Here is a 19,149-nt window from a genome sequence, read left to right as displayed (position 1 = left end):
GAAATGAAGAACTAAAGTAAGCCTTTACGGAGTTCCCACTGTGGCTCAGTGGGTTAAGAAACTAGCATAGTGTACATGGCGTTGCAGGTTTGATCCCTGGCCTCATTCAGTGGGTTAAGGATCTGGCGTGGCTGTGGCTGTGGTGTAGGCCAGCAGGTACAGTTGCGATTCAACCCCTAGCCTGAGAACTTCCGTATGCCACAGGGTGCAGCCTTAAAAATAAAAATAAAATAAAATAAGCCTTTAGGTAATTCAGATTCCTGAGTATTAGCCTTTTCTCTCCAGAGTTGGGCCAAAATAGTATTTTTGCTGGTAATCCAGATAGTGTCCTCAATTCCCCACTTTGCTTTTTTCATGTGAGTCTAGCTCAGCTATAGCATATTTCCTGAAAAGATTTTGGTTCAGGATTACTTCAAGTTAAGTTTCCTTAGAGATGTATTTTTAAAGGAGCCAAAGTGTTGGATATCAGGGCCCTTTTGAATTCACTGAAGCACGTCTATAAGGTCACGTGGATATAGCTGTATGCTGCCAGTGGTGCATCGGAGGTCTGCCAGGGAGTGGTAGGGGGAAGAGGAGACCAGCTCCCGGCCCTGCTCACACCCTGCCTTCTTGAAGAGCTCTGGGGCAAAGCGCTGGCTTTTCTGGGTAGAGGGGCAGCATGTACCAAAGAAGAGAGACTGACCATCTGTCATCTGCCAGGCTCATCAAGACCAGCCCAGAACTGGCTGAGTCCTGCACGTGGTTCCCGGAGTCCTATGTGATTTATCCAACTAACCTCAAGACCCCAGTTGCTCCAGCTCAGAATGGAATCCACCCACCAATCCACAGCTCCAGGACAGATGAAAGAGAATTTTTCCTTACTTCTTACAACAAAAAGAAAGAAGATGGAGAGGGCAATGTTTGGATTGCAAAGTCATCGGCTGGAGCCAAAGGTGAGTTGGCATTGCCACCCCTTCTCCCTTCCCTGTGGGTTCCTATTGTGTTTTGTTAGATTTGAACAAAGTCTTTAGATGAGTGACTATGCTAATCTGAATCCTCAATGGTAGAGACCATGTCTAGTTACATGTCTTAAAATAACTATGTTTTGGGAGTTCCCTAGTGGCCTAGCAGGTTAAGGATCCAGTATTGTCAGTGCTATTGCTCAGGCCCGATACTGGGCCCAAGAGCTTCTGCATGCCACAGGCATGGTCAAAAAATAAAATGGGAGTTCTGGCTGTGGTGCAGTGGGTTTAGAATATGACTGCAGCAGCTCGGGTCACTGCAGATGTTCGGGTTCGATCCCCAGCCTGGTGCAATGGGTTAAAAGAGGTGTTGCCACAGGTGCATTGTAGGTCACAGCTGCGGTTGGGATTCAGTCCCTGGCCTGGGGACTTCCATATGCCACAGGTGCAACCATAAAAAATACTAAAAGGAAAACAAAATGACTCTGTGCTAATGCCTTAGAAATGTACATTTTCAAATCAACTACACATACTTCAAAAAAAATTTTTTAAGAAGTGTATATCTCCAGATGAGATTTTTTTTTTTTTCCTATTAAGCTCCAGATGCAACAGCAGGCATTTTCAGCTGAACGTGTCTTATGTGGAACTCTTCGTTTCCTTCTCGACTTACCCACTTACTCTTCACCCCACCTCAGAAGCCCCATACCTGGGCCCCCTCCTTGGCTGCCCTTTGCTTTACCATCTCTCCCTAATGTATCAGCAAGTCTTGCTAACTGTACTTTCAAAACATGGCCTGAAATAGCCTTTTTCTTGCCTTTTGCCCTGCCCTCTCTTGAAATCAAAGCTCCTGTTTTCTTGCATCTGCATAGTAGTGGTGTTTTGTCATAGTAGCTCTCCTGCACTTGGGCAGAGTGATATTTTAAAAAGGTAAATGGAGTTTCCCATTGTGGCTCAGTGGTAACAAACCCAACTAGTATCCATGAGGATTTGGGTTCGATCCCTGGCCTTGCTCAGTGGGTTAAGGATCCAGCATTCCTGTGAGCTGTGGTGTCACAGATGCTGCTCAGATCCTGCGTTGCTGTGTTGTGGTATAGGCTGGCAGCTGCAATTTCAACTCAGCCCCTCATCTAGGAACCTGCATATGCCACAGGTGTGGCCCTAAAAAGACACCCCCCCCAAAAAAAATCACCAGCTGGCTTCCCAAGGTAATTAGAATAGACTTCAGAGTCTTGGATAGACATCCACACCCCTTGACATTTGCCCGTATTTCTGACCTCATCTCTGATTCTTGGCCTTGCTCACTATGCTGTAGCCACAACCCCTCCCTAGCATCCCTCAGATGCTCTAAGTGTGTGTCTGTACCTGGAATGCACTTTTGTGGGCTATTTTCTATTTCTTAGCTCAGATGTTGCCTTCTCAGAGAGGCTTTTCTGATCTCAAATAGCCTCTGTTTCCATTGCTTTCTATTCTTTCCCCTGCTCTCTTTCCTCCCCCATCTTATACCAGCCTCTTGCCCACACCCTGCTGAATGTTAGTGTGTCTGTTCATCTCCCCCACAGTCCTGGGAGCCCTATGTGAACATAGCATTTCAATCTGGTGCATCTTTATACCTTCCCCTTGGGCACTTAACAAATGTGTGTTGAATGAATGTATAGAAGGCATAAGGTTGAAATATTAACACAGGCTTAAAGCATAGGCAGCTCCCCCGGTAATGAACACATATACGCAGTCTTTCTCTACAACTCTGGTCACAGGCTCTTTTTTGAACCATTCCATGTATATATATGTGGGTCACGCTGCTGGACAGCAGAAATTGGCACAACATTGTAAATCAACTCTAATAAAAAAAATAATCAATTCCAGGAGTTCCCTGGTAGCCTAGCAGGTTAAGGGCTCAGTGTTGTTGCTGCTGTGGCATGGGTTTGATCTCTGGCCGGGGGAACTTACACATGCCATAGGCATGACCAAACAAGTAAGTAAATAAATAAATAAACACCATTCCATTTCAAAATTACTTCCTTTATTGACCCAGAAGACCATCTGACCATTAGTACTTATTTCTGTTCCTGGTCCAGTGGACATAGCCTTCTTTTCCACCCACCATGAGACAGGAGAGCATCAGCTGGAATCACCTGGAATCTCCTAAAAGTGGGAGAGGTAGACTCTGGCCACCAACCAGGCCCCTCACCACCCTCCACCCCTCCTGTGCCCTCTTCTCCAGGACCATTCCCTAGCTTGGTTCTTTTAGCACATGGGGGAGTTGGAAGAGGAGATAGTCATCCAGAGTATTCCAGATTCCTCCTGTGGGTTGGGGCTGGAGTCCAGAGGGTTATGAGAAGGACTCTTGGTGTCATGGACTTGACTGGAGCGAGAACCCAGAGTGAGGCAGAGCCCTTGATGGAAGGACTTGTCAAGTCATGGCAGTGATCCCACCTGGGAGGACCCTGGTCGCTTATCACAAGACAGAGTGATGCACAGCAGAGAGAGAGGTAGAGAGAGAATGAAATGCCAAAGAAAAGACGTTTTGCTTTAGGAGTTGAGGAGGTAAGTGGCATGGATTTGTGTTGTTTAGGAATTACAAGATGAAACAGTAGGCTGAATGAATGACTGAGTTATTCTTGTTAAATAAATATTCAGAACCTACTCCATGCTGGGTATAGTTGGCCTAACTTCGCACTATATCCAGATCAAGCCACCGTTCACCACCTCCACTGGCCGTCGGCGACTGGAGTCACCGTCACCTCCCACCATGAGCATCGCTCCGTGTCTTCCTATTCTCGGCCATTCTCTGGAGTCTACACACAGTACAGCAAGCAGAGGTCCTATTAAAGCACCATCAGACCATGTCACAGCTGCGCTGGGCACTGTCTCTCCGGGGCCAGGAGAACACACAACAGAAGTCCAGTATATGGACTCAGTGAATGAATAAGAGAAGTAACGAAGGTTTGGAGATTCAGAGACAAATGAGACAAGACATGGTTCTCTTGGCCTCATGGACCTACATTCTAGTCAGAAAAAAGGCTAGCGATGTGTCTCTTTCCACATAAATTAAACTGAGATGGGAATAAAGAACCTCAAATCCACTGAGACTGTGGCCTCAACGCTCCTGTAAGAACCCCATTTTCTTCATAATTTTGTGAGGACATGAACAAATATCCTCCAGGTTTAGTTAGGATAAAAACAAATGATATAAGAAACACAGTTAGCAAACACATGGAAACTTGCTGCTACACTAGTATCTAAAACTTAAAAAATAAAAGTGGGTTTTAGGTACCAGCATCTACAAAATAAGAAAACCAAACCATTGAGGGATATTGTTGCTGAGTTTTTTAACAGCTCCCTCCTGGTGGTGATACCCAGCCCTTTGAAGAAGCATTAAGATAACACAGAGCAAAAGTCATAAAGAATTCATATGTGGGGAGTTCTTGTTGTGCTGCAGCAGAAATGAATCTGACTAGCATCCATGAGGAGGCAGGTTCGATCCCTGGCCTCACTCAGTGGGTTAAGGATTCAGTGTTGCCATGAGCTGTGGTGTAGGTCGCAGACACGGCCTGGATCTGGTGTTGCTGTGGCTGTGGTGCAGGCCGGCAGCTGAAGCTCCAGTTTGACCCTTAGCCTGGGAACTTCCATATGCCGCAGGTGTGGCCCTAAAAAGACCGCCCCCCCCACACACACACAAAAAGAATTCATATGCTTTTGGCCCACTCATCCCATTTCTGAAAACTTCCTCCATGGAAATACTTAAAAAGAAATATGGGGAGTTCGCTGGTGGCCTAATGGTTAAAAATTTGGTGTTGTCACTCCTGTGGCTTGGGTTCAGTCCCTGACCCAGGAACTTCCACATGCTGTGGATGTTTCCAAAAAAATTAAATTAAAAATAATAATAAAAATGAAAAGAAGCAAGGGTGACCTGTAGCAAAGACATTTACCACTGTGTTACTGTAATAGCACAACTGTACTTGGGAACAACCCCATTGTCCAGTAAACGTGTGTAATATTTTTACATCCATGCAATAGTATATTTTATTGGTCACTAATATAACTGTGAAGTTAATGTAGAAACAGTGAAAATATTGAGAGGATGAAGTGAAAAAATAATAGGAGGTAAGTGGCTGTGACTGAGCCTGACGTTGCCCATACATAAAGGAAGGCAATATGAAAAATGAAAATAATCATGTTAGGAAGGAGTTCCCACTGTGGCACAGTGGGTTAAAAATCAGATGTTATCTCTGCAGTGACTCCAGTCGCTTCTGGGGCTCAGGTTTGATCCCCAGCCAGCAGCACTGGGTAAAGGATCTGGCGTTGCCACAGCTGCAGTGTAGGTCACAGCTGCAGCTCATATTCAATCCCTGGTCCAGGAGCTTCCATCTGCCATGGGTGTGGCCATTAAAAAAAAAAAAATCATGTTAGAGAATAAGACTGTGGGTAGTTTAAGGGCATTAGTAGGGAAAAGGTGTTTTTTAGGATGATTATTCTAGAAATAATATGCAGGGTGCTGTATTATTATTATTATTATTAATAATAATAATATGCAGGGAGAAGGAAGGACTAAGGTCCGTACTGAAGAACTGGCACAGGGGGGTGGAGAGGAGCCTGGACGTGTTCCTCAGGGAGATGAAACAATGAATTATGTTCATACTGGAAGAGAGGAAGGAGGTTTTCTGAGTTGGTTTGTTGCTTCTTGTTTAAGAGGCTAAGTAGGCACAGCGGAAGCAAATCCAACTAGGAACCACGAGGCTGCGGGTTCGAACCCTGGCCTTGCTCAGTGGGTTAAGGATCCAGTGTTGCTGTGCGCTGTGGTGTAGGTTGCAGATGCGGCTCAGATCTGGCGTGGCTGTGGCTGTAGCAAAGGCCGGCGGCTACAGCTCTGATGAGATTCCCTAGCCTGGGAACCTCCATATGCTGTGGGTGCGGCCCTAAAAAACAAACAAACAAACAAAAAACAGCAAAAGAGGCTAAATAACCACATAGTGGAGGAAGTGACAGAAATGGGGTAATTGAAAAAGGGCTTAACTTTTAAGAGATGATGAATCATGAAATTAATTTGTACTGAAAATGAGAACCAAGTAGAGATGACCCAGAAATTGAAAGCATAGGTGGGAGATCATAGAGCTAAAAAGGGAGCCCCATAAGGTCCCAGATGAGATTAACCTGCAAGAATCATTGCATTTCTACCTCCATCACCTGTTAATGCCTTGTTCTCCCCAGTGTGGTCTTTGCTCCAACCTTATTTTCCATTGTTTTGTTTTGTTTTTTGCTTTTTAGGGCCACACTTGCGGCATATGGAAGTTCCCAGGCTAGGGGTCAAATCAGAGCTGTAGCCGCCAGCCTACACCACAGCCACAAAAATGCCAGGTCTGAGACACATGTGTGACCTACATCACAGCTCACGGCAACACCAGATCCCCAACCTACTGAGCGAGGCCAGTCCTTATGGATGCTAGTTGGGTTGGTTGCCACTGCACCACATGGGAACTCCCACCCTTATTTTCTTTACACGGTTACCTTATGTAAACTCTTTCTAATTATCTCCAATGCTAATAGTTGGAAAAATAATGGGAAGAAGGTAAAGATATAGATACATTTTTATAATTTTCAAAAAGTATTATCATTAAAAACAACATTAAAGGGGGATGGAAACATTACCCATTGTCTTATTTCCTAATATAAATATTTTTGTTTTTTCATATTGGCTTCCTTTATGAAAGAGCAAAGACAAGTGCAATCACAGTGAACTCATTTTTTTTTTTCCACTCATGCTAAAAGTGTGTATGGATACCAAAATAAAAAATAGAATACCAATTAGGGAGTTCCTGTCATGGCTCAGTGGAAATGAGTTTGACTAGCATCCATGAGGATGCAGGTTCGACCCCTGGCCTTGTTCAGTGGGTTAAGGATCTGGTGTTACTGCAAGCTGTAGTGTAGGTCGTTCAGATCCCATGTGGCTGTGGCTCTGGCGTAGGCTGGAGGCAACAGCTCCGATTAGCCCCCTAGCCTGGGAACCTCCATATGCCGCGGGTGCAGCCCTAAAAAGACAAAAAACAAACAAACAAAAAACAAAAACAAACCAGTTAGAATCACACCCCCCCCCTCCAAAATGAGATGCCTAGGTATAAACTTATCAAAACATGTACAGGGGAGTTCCCGTCGTGGCGCAGTGGTTAACGAATCCGACTAGGAACCATGAGGTTGCGGGTTCGGTCCCTGCCCTTGCTCAGTGGGTTAACGATCCGGCGTTGCCGTGAGCTGTGGTGTAGATTGCAGACGCGGCTCGGATCCCGCATTGCTGTGGCTCTGGCGTAGGCCGGTGGCTACAGCTCCGATTCAACCCCTAGCCTGGGAACCTCCACATGCCGCGGGAGCGGCCCAAGAAATAGCAACAACAACAACAACAACAACAAAAAGACAAAAGACAAAAAAAAAAAAAAAAAAATGTACAGGATCTATATGCTGAAAAGTTACAAGACAACTATCAAAGACGTCAAAGAGGACCTAAATAAACAGATAGGCCTACTGTGTTCACAGAAGGAAAGACTCAACATGATAAAGATGTCTCTTCACTCCATACTGGTCTGTAGAGGTGATGACTCTCAAGACCTCAGCAAGGTTTTCGTATGGACATAAAGCTTCTAAAATTCATATGGAAAGTCACACAACCCTAAAATAGCTTAAACAGTACTGAAATTGGGAGGAATCACTGTCCCTGATCCCAAACTGCTGTTGAGCTGTGTAATCAGTACACTGTGATGTCGGTGGAGGGGATGGAAATGTGAACCAGGGAGTGGGGCAGCAGGCTAAGGATCCAGTGTTGTCACTGCTGTGGCTCAGGTCACTGTTGTGGCCTGGGTTCAGCCCCTGGCCCCAGAACTTGCATGCCTTGGGCGTGGCCAAAAAAAACAGTGAATCAGTGGGACAGAGATCAGCTCACACATTTTTGAAAAAGATGCAAAAGCAATTCAATAGAGGAAGGATAGATTTTCAACAAATGGTGGTAGAGCAGGTGGATACCCATAGACCAAAAAAAATGAGCCTCAACATATGACTCACACCTTATACAAAAACTAACTCAACTCAGTGGGTTAAGACCCTGACTAGCATCCATGAGGATTTGGGTTCAATCCCTGGCCCTGCCCAGTGGGTTAAGGATCTAGAGTTGCTGAGAGCTGAGGCATAGGTTGAGGATGTGGCTTGGATCCTTTGTTGCTGTGGCTGTGGCATAGGCCGGCAGCTGCAGCTTGGATTCGACCCCTAGTCCGGGAACTTCCATATGCCTTGGGTGAGGCCCTAAAAAGACAAAAAACAAAACAAAAAATCTAATTCAACATGGATTGTGGGAGTTCCTGTCTTGGCTCAGTGATTAACGAATCTGACTAGGAACCATCAGGTTTTGGGTTCAATCCCTGGCTAAGTGGGTTAAGGATCCAGCGTTGCTGTGGCTGTGGCCTAGGCTGTTGACTACATCTCCGATTGGACCCCTAGCCTGGGAACCTCCATATGCCACAGGTGTGGCCCTAGAAAAGGCAAAAAAAAAAACCCAAAACAAAAAGAAAACAAAAACAAAAATTGATTGTGGGCTTAAGTGTAAAATATAAAATTATAATTTTTTTCAGGAAACAATAGATAAGGCTAGGCAAAGAGTTCCAAAATTTGATACCGAAAATACTGTCCACAATAGTAAAACCTTGATCAGTTGAACCTCATCAAAATGAAGACTTTTGTTCTGTGAAAACCCAGCTAAAAGGATGAAAAGATAAGTTACAGACTGGGAGAAAATATTTTCAAGGCATACATCTGACGGAGGACTCATTTAAAATTCAGCAGTTTAAAAAAGAAGGGGAAGAAATCCAATTAAAAAATGGGCAAAGAAATGAAAACACATTCCATTGAAAAATAAGTAAATGAAAAGATTTTCGCTATCTTTAACCATTAGGGAAACGCAAATTAAAACCACAATGAGCTATCACTGCACTCCTATTAAAATGCCTAAAATAAGAAATGGTTCTAAACGGGAGTTCCCGTCATGGCGCAGTGGTTAATGAATCTGACTAGGAACCACGAGGTTGCACGTTCAGTCCCCGCCCTTGCTCAGTGGGTTAATGATCTGGCGTTGCCGTGAGCTGTGGTTTAGGTCGCAGACGCGGCTCAGATCCTGCGTTGCTGTGGCTCTGGCGTAGGCTGGCAGCTACAGCTCCGATTCGACCCCTAGCCTGGGAACCTCCATATGCCGCGAGAGCGGCCCAAGAAATAGCAAAAAGACAAAAAATAAAAAAATTAAAAAATTAAAAAAAAAAGAAATGGTTCTAAATGTAGTTTTGCTATACTGACAAACCGTAATACTATAATAAATTAAACCCCATTTCAAGTGAATGTATTGCTGTCATACTTTAATTAACTTCTAAATTTTGGTGTTGAAAGCCAAATACTCTCTTAGGTAATTGAGGTAGGAATTTGGATATGACTCGGTCTTTTCTCTCATTGAGCTCATGAAGCAATTTTAAATCTGTTAAATATTAATGTAATTAATATACTGTGTCAGTTATCTTCACTGATAAGCAGAAAAATCTATTTTATCAGCCTGAAAAAAAAGAAAGAAATGGTAACAACAACTAAGCTATCAAGGGTCAAGAGAAACTAGATCACTCTTACAGTGCTGGTGGGAATTTAAGTTGGTACAGCCTCTCTGGAAAACATATAGTGAATTCTTATAAAACTAAGCTTGTAATTATACAACCCAGCAATGACATACTCATGGACATTTGTCCCAGAGAAATGAAAACTTACGTTCACTCAGAAACTTGTACATGACTGTTCATAGCAGCTTTATTTGTAATGGTGTGAACTGGAAACATCTCAAATGTCCTTCAACCTCCCTCATACCCAGTAGGATGGCCATGGTCAAGAAGACAGAATGTAGCATGTGTTGGCAAGGGCGTGAAGAATGTGGCACTTAGGTGGGGGTTCCAGCTGTGGCTCAGCAGAAATGAACCCAACTGGTATCCAGGAGGATGCAGGTTCGATCCCTGGCCTCGCTCAGTGGGTTAAGGATCCAGCATTGCTGTGAGCTGTGGTGTAGGTTGCAGGCATGGTTCGGATCCCAAGTTGCTGTGGCCATGGTATAGGCCAGCAGGTACAGGTCTGATTCAACCCCTAGCCTGGGAACCTCCATATGCCACACCTGTGGCCCTAAAAAAAAGAAAAAAGAAATTGAAACCCTGGTACATTGCTTCTGAGAATGTGGTGCACCACTTTGGAAAAGTTTAGTAGTTCTTTAATGACCCAACTGTTCCACTTCCGGTATATTTCCAAAAGAGCTGAAAACATATGTTCACATAAGAACTATAATGCAAATCTTCATAGCAGCATTATTCATCATCACCAAACAACAGTGGAAACAACTCAAATGTCCATCAACTGATTGAACAGAATGTGGTATATCTACACAATGGCATATTATTTAGTTGTATAAAAGAAGACTGGCATACTGACATATGCTGCAACATGGATGAAACTTAAAAAAACTATGCTGGGAGAAAAAAAAACTATGCGCAGAGGGTTAAGAATCCTACTGTAGTGGCTCAGGTTGCTGCAGAGACAAAGGTTTGATCCCAGGATTGGCCCACAGGTTAAAGGATTCCGGTATAGGTTACAGCTACAGCTCTGATTCAGTCCCTGGTCCAGGAACTTCAGTATGCTGTGGGTGTGGTCGTTAGAAAAAAAGATTAAGAAAAACAAGATGATGCTAAATGAAAAAAGCCACACACAAAAAGGCCCCTTACAGTATGCTTCCACTTATATGAAGCATCTAGAATGGGCAAACCTATTGAAGTGATGAGGTTAGTAATCATCAGGGGCTGGGGTGAGGACGGAAAGAGTAACTGCTTAATGGGTCTGGGATTTGAGGGGAGGTGATGAACATGTTCTCAGATTGTAGTGTTGGTTGCAAAACTCTTAAGTATACTAAAAAACACTGAATTTTATACTTTTAAAAAAATTTATTGTGGTTGATTTACATAGTTCTGTCAATTTCTGCTGTACAGCGTGACCCATTTATACATTTATATGCATTCTTGTTTTCACATTATCCTCTATCATGAGTGATTAGATATATTTCTCTGGAATTTTATATTTTAAAAGGGTGAATTTTATAGTATGTAAAATACATCTCAAAGCTGTTTCAAAAGATTTTTGTCTAATGTTGATGGAGGCCTTGAACATATCTATTTTTTTCTATTACGGTGCCACAGGAATGTTCTTACACGTTTGTCTTTATGCCCTAACCTTCTTGATGTTTCTATAAGCTGTAGTGTTCCAGGTGGGTTTATTGGTCATAAGCAGCATACAGCCTTTACTGTAGTAGCCAGTGACCAATAGAAGAAAGGCCTTTTATTGAGGGTGCTCAGACATTTTGAGATGAAACTTCATGGTCGGAACCTGCCGTGATAGTGTTTTCAGTCCAAGAAAGAGAGCTGGATAAAGCCTGGTGCTCTTGTGGGGAGACAGGAGAGCAAGACTGGCAGACGGAAGGGATGGAAGATCATGCTGGCTGGTAACAACCTCCTGTTGGTTTGTTTTTTTTCCTGCTGCCGGTATGTCCATTCTGGCTTTGCACAGAGTATTTCTTCTTGGGATGAACTGGACCAGTTCTGCTTTGATTTTACCCTGTTAGGTGAAGGCATCCTCATCTCCTCAGAGGCTACAGAGCTGCTGGATTTCATAGACAACCAGGGCCAGGTGCACGTGATCCAGAAGTACCTTGAGCGCCCTCTGCTGCTGGAGCCAGGCCATCGCAAGTTTGACATCAGGTAATGCGTCCTGGCTGAAACAGGAAAAAAGATGCAGTGTGGTGTGTGATGAGGAAGGAGGGTGGGTGGCATGGAGTGTGAGGTAGTATTGTGTTTAATGTCACCCAAGTTGAATACGACTGCATGGAACTGAGCTTCTGTACCTAATCTTCTGTTTTTATTTCACTGTTTCCCTTTCTAGAAAATATTACCAAGACGATGAGTTTTCTATTTTAAACAATTTTCTCATCTACCTCAGGGCTGATGGATTGATTGAAACAATGTTTGTAAAGCTTTAGCACAGTTCCTGGAAAGCACTTAATAAATGGCTGTGGTGGTGGTGTTAGAAAAAAAATTTTTCTCTTTGGCATTCCTGCCATGGTGCAGTGGGTTAAGCATCTGATAGCAGCGGCTCTCTGCAATGGCTCTGGTCACTGCGGAGGTGTGGGTTTGATCCCCAGCCCAGTGCAGTGGGTGATAAGATCCAGTGCTGCTGTAGTTGCAGTTTAGGTCTCAGCTGTGGCTTGGATTCAGTCCCTGGCTGGGGAACTTCAGTATACCTCAGAGGCAGCCATAAAAATTAAAAATTTTTTTTGTCTTTAATGAAGATGTCTTATGGATCCCAAAGAGAAGGGTATTGGACTTGTGGTTGTCAAGGGGTGTTAGGGAGGGATGGACTGGGAGTTTGGGATGAGCAGGTGTCAACTAATATGTAGAGAATGGGTGGACCACAAGGTCCTACTGTATAGCACAGGGAACTATATTCAATATCCATAATAAACCATAATGGAAAGAAGGTGAAAAAGAATATATCCATATTTATCTGAATCACTTTGCTGTATACCAGAAACTAATACAACATTGTAAATCAACTATATTTCATTTTAAAAAATCCACCCCCTAAAAGAACAAAGAGAAGGGTTCCTGTGGGGGGGGGGGGCTTACTTATGAAAGAAGCAGAGAGATATACATAGTGGATCACATGACCCTGCCAAAGACTATGTCCTCACTTTATTGTCTGTGTCTTTTTTGTTTTTCTTTTTAGGGCCGTACCTGTAGCACTTGGAAGTTCCCAGGCTAAGGGTCAAATCATAGCTATAGCTGCCGGGCTACACCACAGCCACAGCAAGGCTGGATCCTTTATCCCACTGAACAAGGCCAGGGATTGAACTCGAGTCCTCATGGGTACTAGTTGGGTTCATTACCACTGAGCCACGACTGGAACTCCATCTGTGTCCCATTTTTAAGGGTTTCATGAATTCAGGGTTTTTGGATGTTATATTTCTGAGCAAAGGCCCTGGCAAAAAGAAAGAGGTTGTGTGATGCTTTTGAAAGCTGAATAGCCCTGCCTCAGCCTGTCCTTGGCCTTACCATCATATCCCCATCTAGGAATCTGTCATCTTGATGCCGTCACATTGACTTCCTGCTTCTTGAACACCTAGTCTGGTCAAATCAGCTTCATTAGGAACAGTCTTCTTAAGATTACGAAAAGAACAAACATGACGGAGTTCCTGTTGTGGCGCAGTGGAAACAATCCGACTAGGAACCATGAGGTTGTGGGTTTGATCCCTGGCCTCACTCAGTGGGTTAAGGATCTGGTGTTGCTGTGAGCTATGGTGTAGGTCACAGACATGGCTCGGATCTGGCATTGCTGTGGCTGAGGTATAGGCCAGTGACTATAGCTCTGATTAGACCCCTAACCTGGGAATCTCCATATGCCTAGGGTGCAGCCCTAAAAAGAAAAAGAAAAAGAAAAACATGGCAACTGGAGGTTTCATAGATTAACTGTAAAAACCAACCCACTCACAGCTCTTCAAAATGCTGCTTTTTTTTTTTTTTTTTTGGTCACCCCAAGGTATACAGCGTTCCCCAGGCCAGGGATCATATTGGAACTGCAGTTGTGACCTACACCATAGCTGTGGCAACACTGGATCCTTAACCCATTGTGCCAGGCCAGGGATAGAACCTGCATCCCAGCTCCTCAGAGATGCTGCCAATCTTGTTGCGTCATGGTGGGAACTCCAAAGTGCTGTGTCTTTTGAATGGGTCAAAGTCTCCTTGTCATTTATGATGAAATGTTTCCTGCCTCATTACAGGGATAATCGACTGTCTTGGAGAACTGTCATAACTTGCCTTGTTTCATTTTAGAACCTACATCCTTTCTCCATTTCCTCCCAGAAAAAAATCAAGGCATGGGGATGGTATGGAGAAACTTCAGATAAGTGGAATAAAAGGGTGTTTTCATTGACTTGCAGAAGCTGGGTCTTGGTGGATCATCAGTATAACATCTACCTCTACAGAGAAGGTGTGCTTCGGACTGCTTCAGAACCGTACCATACAGATAATTTCCAAGACAAAACCTGCCATTTGACCAATCACTGCATTCAGAAGGAGTACTCGAAGAATTATGGAAAGTATGAAGAAGGGAATGAAATGTTCTTTGAGGAGTTCAATCAGTACCTCACAAGTGCTTTGAACATTACCCTGGAAAGTAGTATCTTACTACAAATCAAACATATAATAAGGTAACTGAATCATATCTCTTTTGGTTATGTGTCTCTTGAAGGAGCTTTGGGAGTTTATGCCTTTCAACGAATTGTTGCATTTAAGTTGTCTAACTTAATATAACAAAACTCATCTGTTATATCCCTTTATTATCCTTTTAAGATCTATAGGATCTGTGCTGATGTCTCTTCTTTTAATCCTTATATTGGTAATCCTTCAACTACCTTATATTGGTTAATCATAGCTTCTTGCTTTTTTCCTTGAACAGATTGGCTAGAGGTTTATCAATTTTTTTTCAATCTCTTTTATTTATTTTTTGGTCTTTTTAGAGCCACACCAGCAGCATATGGAGGTTCCCAGGCTAGGGGTCGAATCGGAGCTGGAGCTGCTGGCCTACACCACAGAAACACCTGATCCTTAACCCACTGAGAGAGGCCAGAGATCTACCTGCATCCTCATGGATGCTAGTCAGATTCGTTTCTGCTGAGCCATGACGGGAACTCCTCAATCTCTTTTAAAAGTCATCTTTTAGTTTTCTAGATTTTCTCCGTTGTTTTTGGTTTTGATTTCTTTGTTTTATGGTTTTTTTTTTTTTGTTTTTTTTTTCATCCTTCTGCTTTGGGGGAGAATTTAACTTGCTTTTCTTCTTCTAATTTTCTTTTTTTGCCTTTTTGCCTTTTCTTGAGCTGCTCCCGCAGCAAATGGAGGTTCCCAGGCTAAGGGTCTAATTGGAGCTGTAGCTACTGGCCTACACCACAGCCACAGCAACGTGGGAACCAAGCGACGTCTGTGACCTACACCACAGCTCACGGCAACGCCGGATCATTAACCCACTGAGCAAGGCCAAGGATCGAACCCGCAACCTCATGGTTCCTAGTCAGATTCATTAACCACTGCGCCACGACAGGAACTCCATTTTTTTCTAATTTTCTTAAAGTGCAAGGTTAGGCCATTGAATTGAGGGATTTTGGCTTTTTTAAAGTATAAGCATTTAATGCCATCAATTTTCCTATAAGTACTCATTGGCTGCATCCCACAGATTTTGCTATATCATGTTTTTATTTTTATTGTACTAAAATATTTCTAGTTTCCCTTGTGACTTCATCTTTGACTCATACTATTTAGAAAGTTTTGCTTAATTTCCAAATATTTGGGGATTTTCTGGAAATTTTCATTTCATTTTGGTCCAAGAACATACTTTGGATGACTTAATGTCTTTAAAATTTGTTAATGTTTGTTTCATGGTCCAGAATATGATCCATCTTAGTGAATGTTCCATGTGCACTAAAAATAATGTTTATTCTGCTCTTGTTGGGCAGAGTATTCTATAAGTGCACATTAGGTGAAGGTGGTTGTAGTGCTGTTTGAGTCTTTTATAGCCTTGCTGATTTTCTGTTCTTGTCCTGTTCATTATTGAAAGATAAAACATTGAGGTATCCAAGTGTAATTATGGATTTCTCTATCTCCTTTTCATTTTATTAGCTTTTGGCTTCTTATATTTTGAAGATCTGTTGTCAGGTGCAGATGCATTTAGAATTTTCATCTCTTTGGAGGGTATTGACCTCTTTATTGTTATGTAGTTTTTGTCTTTATCTCTGGTAATATTTCTTATTTTCAAGTCTGTTTTAGGACTTCCTGTTGAGGCTCAGCGGTCATTAACCTGACTAGTATCCATGAGGATGTGGGTTTGATCCCTGGTCTCACTCAATGGGTTAAGGATCTGGCATTGCCATGAGCACAGGTGTAGGTCGCAGATGTGGCTTGGATCTCATGTTGCTATGGCTGTGGTGTAGGCCAGCAGCTGTAGCTCCAATTCAACTCCTAGCCTGGGAACTTTCATGTGCCATGGGTGTGGCCCTGAAAAGACAAATAAATAATAATAATAATAAAATCTTTTTTGTCTGATATTAATATAACCACTCCAGCTTTCTTTTGATTGATGGTATGTCTCTTTCCATACCTCCTCTTCTCTGTTGTATACTTAAAGTGGACCTCTGGTAGATGGCTTATTGTTAGATTTTGTCATCTTTTCCTTTTAATCCAACATATCATCTCCTTTTTAATTGTTTATACCATTTAAATTTAAAGTAATTATTGATTTGACTGGATTTACATCTACCATTTTATTATTTGTTGTGTCTCCTTTTTTTACATGTTTGTTTTTCATTGTTTTTCATTTCCTCATTTCCTGCAGCCTTTTGATTTATTTGAACATTTTAAGAGTTCCACTTTAATATTTCCATTGAGTATTTGACTATATCTCTGCATTTTTTTGTTTCATGGTTACTCCAAGGATTATGATACACATACATAATGTATGATGGATTGTCAGGTTAATATTTTCTTTTACATTTACCCAGATAGTTGCCATTTCTTTTGTGCTTTCCTCAGCCCTGAAGTTCCAGGTTTCTCTCTGGTACCATTTCTCTTCAGACTTCAGCATTTCTTTTAGAGCAGTTCTGCTGTGAGGAGTCCTCTCCATTTTCCATCATCTGAGAATGACCTTATTTCACCTTATTGTTAAAGGATTTTTTTTCACTTCACTATGTTATACAAACATAATGTCAAGGAAAAAAAATGTAAATATATAAGATGCATGTAGATTGATCCTATTCATATAAATTGAAAAACAAGCAAAACTAAGTAATGCATTATTTAGAGGGCTGTATATATATGGTAAAAATCCAGAGAGAAAGTGATGATAAACAGAAAATTCAAAGTAGTGGTTATCTCTGAAGAGGAAGCAGGAAGGACCCAAAGAGGGGGATTAAAGGTATTAAATTGTAAGCCTTTATGGGTAGTCATTAATGCTACATATATTTTAAAATCACAAGACATCATTTTTATTATTATGTATAGTTAATATTCATTTAGATTTCCTCATCCATTTCAACCCTTTGTGTTGCTTCTCTTTTTTTCCTGCATTTTCTTGCTTTCATCTAGAATCATTTTCTTTATCCTTATAAAACTAATTTTTAGAGCTTTTACAGTAAGGTCTGCTGGTGATGAACTATTTCTGTTTTATTTATCTGATAAAATTTTTATTTTGTCTTCACTTTTTTAAGGACATTTGCCCTGAAAACAAAAATTAGCAATTAAATTATGTAGCTCTTTGAAGGTTGCAATCCATTGTCTTATGGCTTCCATCCTTTCTGAAATCTTAGTATTGCTCTTAATATATCTTTTCTTTGTTCTTAAGATTCTTTTTTTGGCATTCCCATTGTGGCTCAGTGGATTAAGAACCCAACTAGTATCCATGAGGATATGGGTTTGATCCCTGGCCTCACTCAGTGGGTTAAGGATTTGGTGATGCCAAGAGCTTTGTGTAGGTCGCAGATGTGGCTTAGATCCCATGTTGCTTTGGGTGTGGCATGGCTCAGCAGCTGCAGCCCCTATTCGACCCCTAACCTAGGAACTTCCGTATGCCACAACTACAACCCTAAAAAAAAAGGATCTTTTTTTTGTGAATTTTTAAGAAACATTTTATTAACATTCTCATACAAAATTTAATTGAAATCTAATAGTATTTTGACCTTATTAATAGGTTAAAGCACATAATAAGACATTTGGTCTTTGTTAAACTATTTTATTAAATATTGACTGTGTTTTATTTTCTTTGTAAGTTTATTATTAAATCTTGATGTATGGACCAAATTCTACAAGTTGTTTATTACACACACGCACAAATACACACACACAATTATGCACTGTGAAAATATAGTAGGAAAGAAAAAGTGTGATTATAGATCACTACAAGACAAAGCAGAGTGTCAGTAAAACAGAACACACACTGCAACATAGTAATTCAGATGAAGAAAAAAAAATTTCTTTTTGGAAGAAACGAGGCATCCAGATACTCTTGAAGCTCTCAAGAAGCAATTACACAGTTTTGAGGAGGTAGAAAAACATATGCCTCTAAGGTCCCAATTCTTCAAATGTTCTCTGAACTTTATTACATACAGCCTCAGGTTTATACGTGCCTCAAGAGCAAATGATAACTATTAGAGGCAAGAGAATGACCAGATCCCTCTAGAGCTTTCTCCCTACATTTGCATTTGTGGGGTTTTTTTGTTTGTTTGTTTGTTTTTTGTGTTTTTTTGTCTTTTTGCCATTTCTTGGGCTGCTCCCGCGGCATATGGAGGTTCCCAGGCTAGGGGTCCAGTCGGAGCTGTAGTCACCGGCCTACACCAGAGCCACAGCAACTCAGGATCCGAGCCGTGTCTGCAACCTACACCACAGCTCATGGCAACGCCAGATCCTTAACCCACTGAGGGAGGCCAGGGATCGAACCCACAACCTCATGGTTCCTAGTTGGATTTGTTAACCACTGAGCCACGACGGGAACTCCCTTACATTTGTTAAAGTAAAAAAATTGTAGTCTCTTAAGCCTTAAGCAAAAGTAACACAACAACCACTCGCATTTTTTAACTGTGGGGAGGGAAAATACTTTTTTTTAATGGCTGCTCCTGCAGCATATGGAAGTTCCCTGGCCAGGGACTGAATCCAAGCCACAGTGGCAGCAACACCAGGTCCTTTAACCCGCTGCACTGGGCCCGGGATCAACCCTCCAGAGCAACCCAGCCACTGCAGTCAGATTCTTCACCCACTGCACCTCAGCAGGAACTCCCTTTTTTGGTTGATTTATAAATTTTAGTCTAAGATGGGTGTAGTTTTTTGGTACTTATCCCAGCACAGTTTTCCTAGTGCTTCTTGAATCTGTAGCTCGATATCTTTGATCAGTTGTGGAATATTCATGCCATTGTCTTGTCAATCGTGTCTCTTGTCCGGTTCTTCTTTCCTGATGAGTCTCTAGTTACCTGGATATTAATCCTCTTCACGGTCTCACATATCTCCTGTGGATCTTGTGTGTCATTTTAATCTCTTTCTATACCTATTAAAACCTGTGTATAGGGAACAGTTCT

The 19,149-nt window shown here is 42.1% G+C and overlaps 1 protein-coding gene across 6 annotated transcripts in view; it reads left to right on the top strand.

The window, feature by feature from the left end:
- The window catches only part of TTL (tubulin tyrosine ligase), a 45,359-nt gene that overhangs the window by 13,619 nt on the left and 12,591 nt on the right, over positions 1 to 19,149 (top strand). For 3 of the 6 annotated variants that reach the window (XR_001307533.3, XR_014839582.1, NM_001004041.1), the window contains 3 exon segments: positions 700 to 932; positions 11,608 to 11,743; positions 13,978 to 14,247. Coding sequence is in view for 4 of the 6 variants with exons in the window: in NM_001004041.1 (NP_001004041.1) it covers positions 700 to 932; positions 11,608 to 11,743; positions 13,978 to 14,247 (639 nt within the window). In the remaining 2 variants the exon portion in view is untranslated. 6 annotated transcript variants of the gene reach the window in all.

Source organism: Sus scrofa, chromosome 3 (genome assembly GCF_054392235.1).
Source record: "Sus scrofa isolate SSC_HxYL_T2T_F1_AM1 chromosome 3, Sscrofa_HxYL_maternal_Yorkshire_Landrace_v2.0, whole genome shotgun sequence".
NCBI lineage: Eukaryota > Metazoa > Chordata > Mammalia > Artiodactyla > Suidae > Sus > Sus scrofa.
This window is presented reverse-complemented; position numbering and strand designations above follow the sequence as displayed.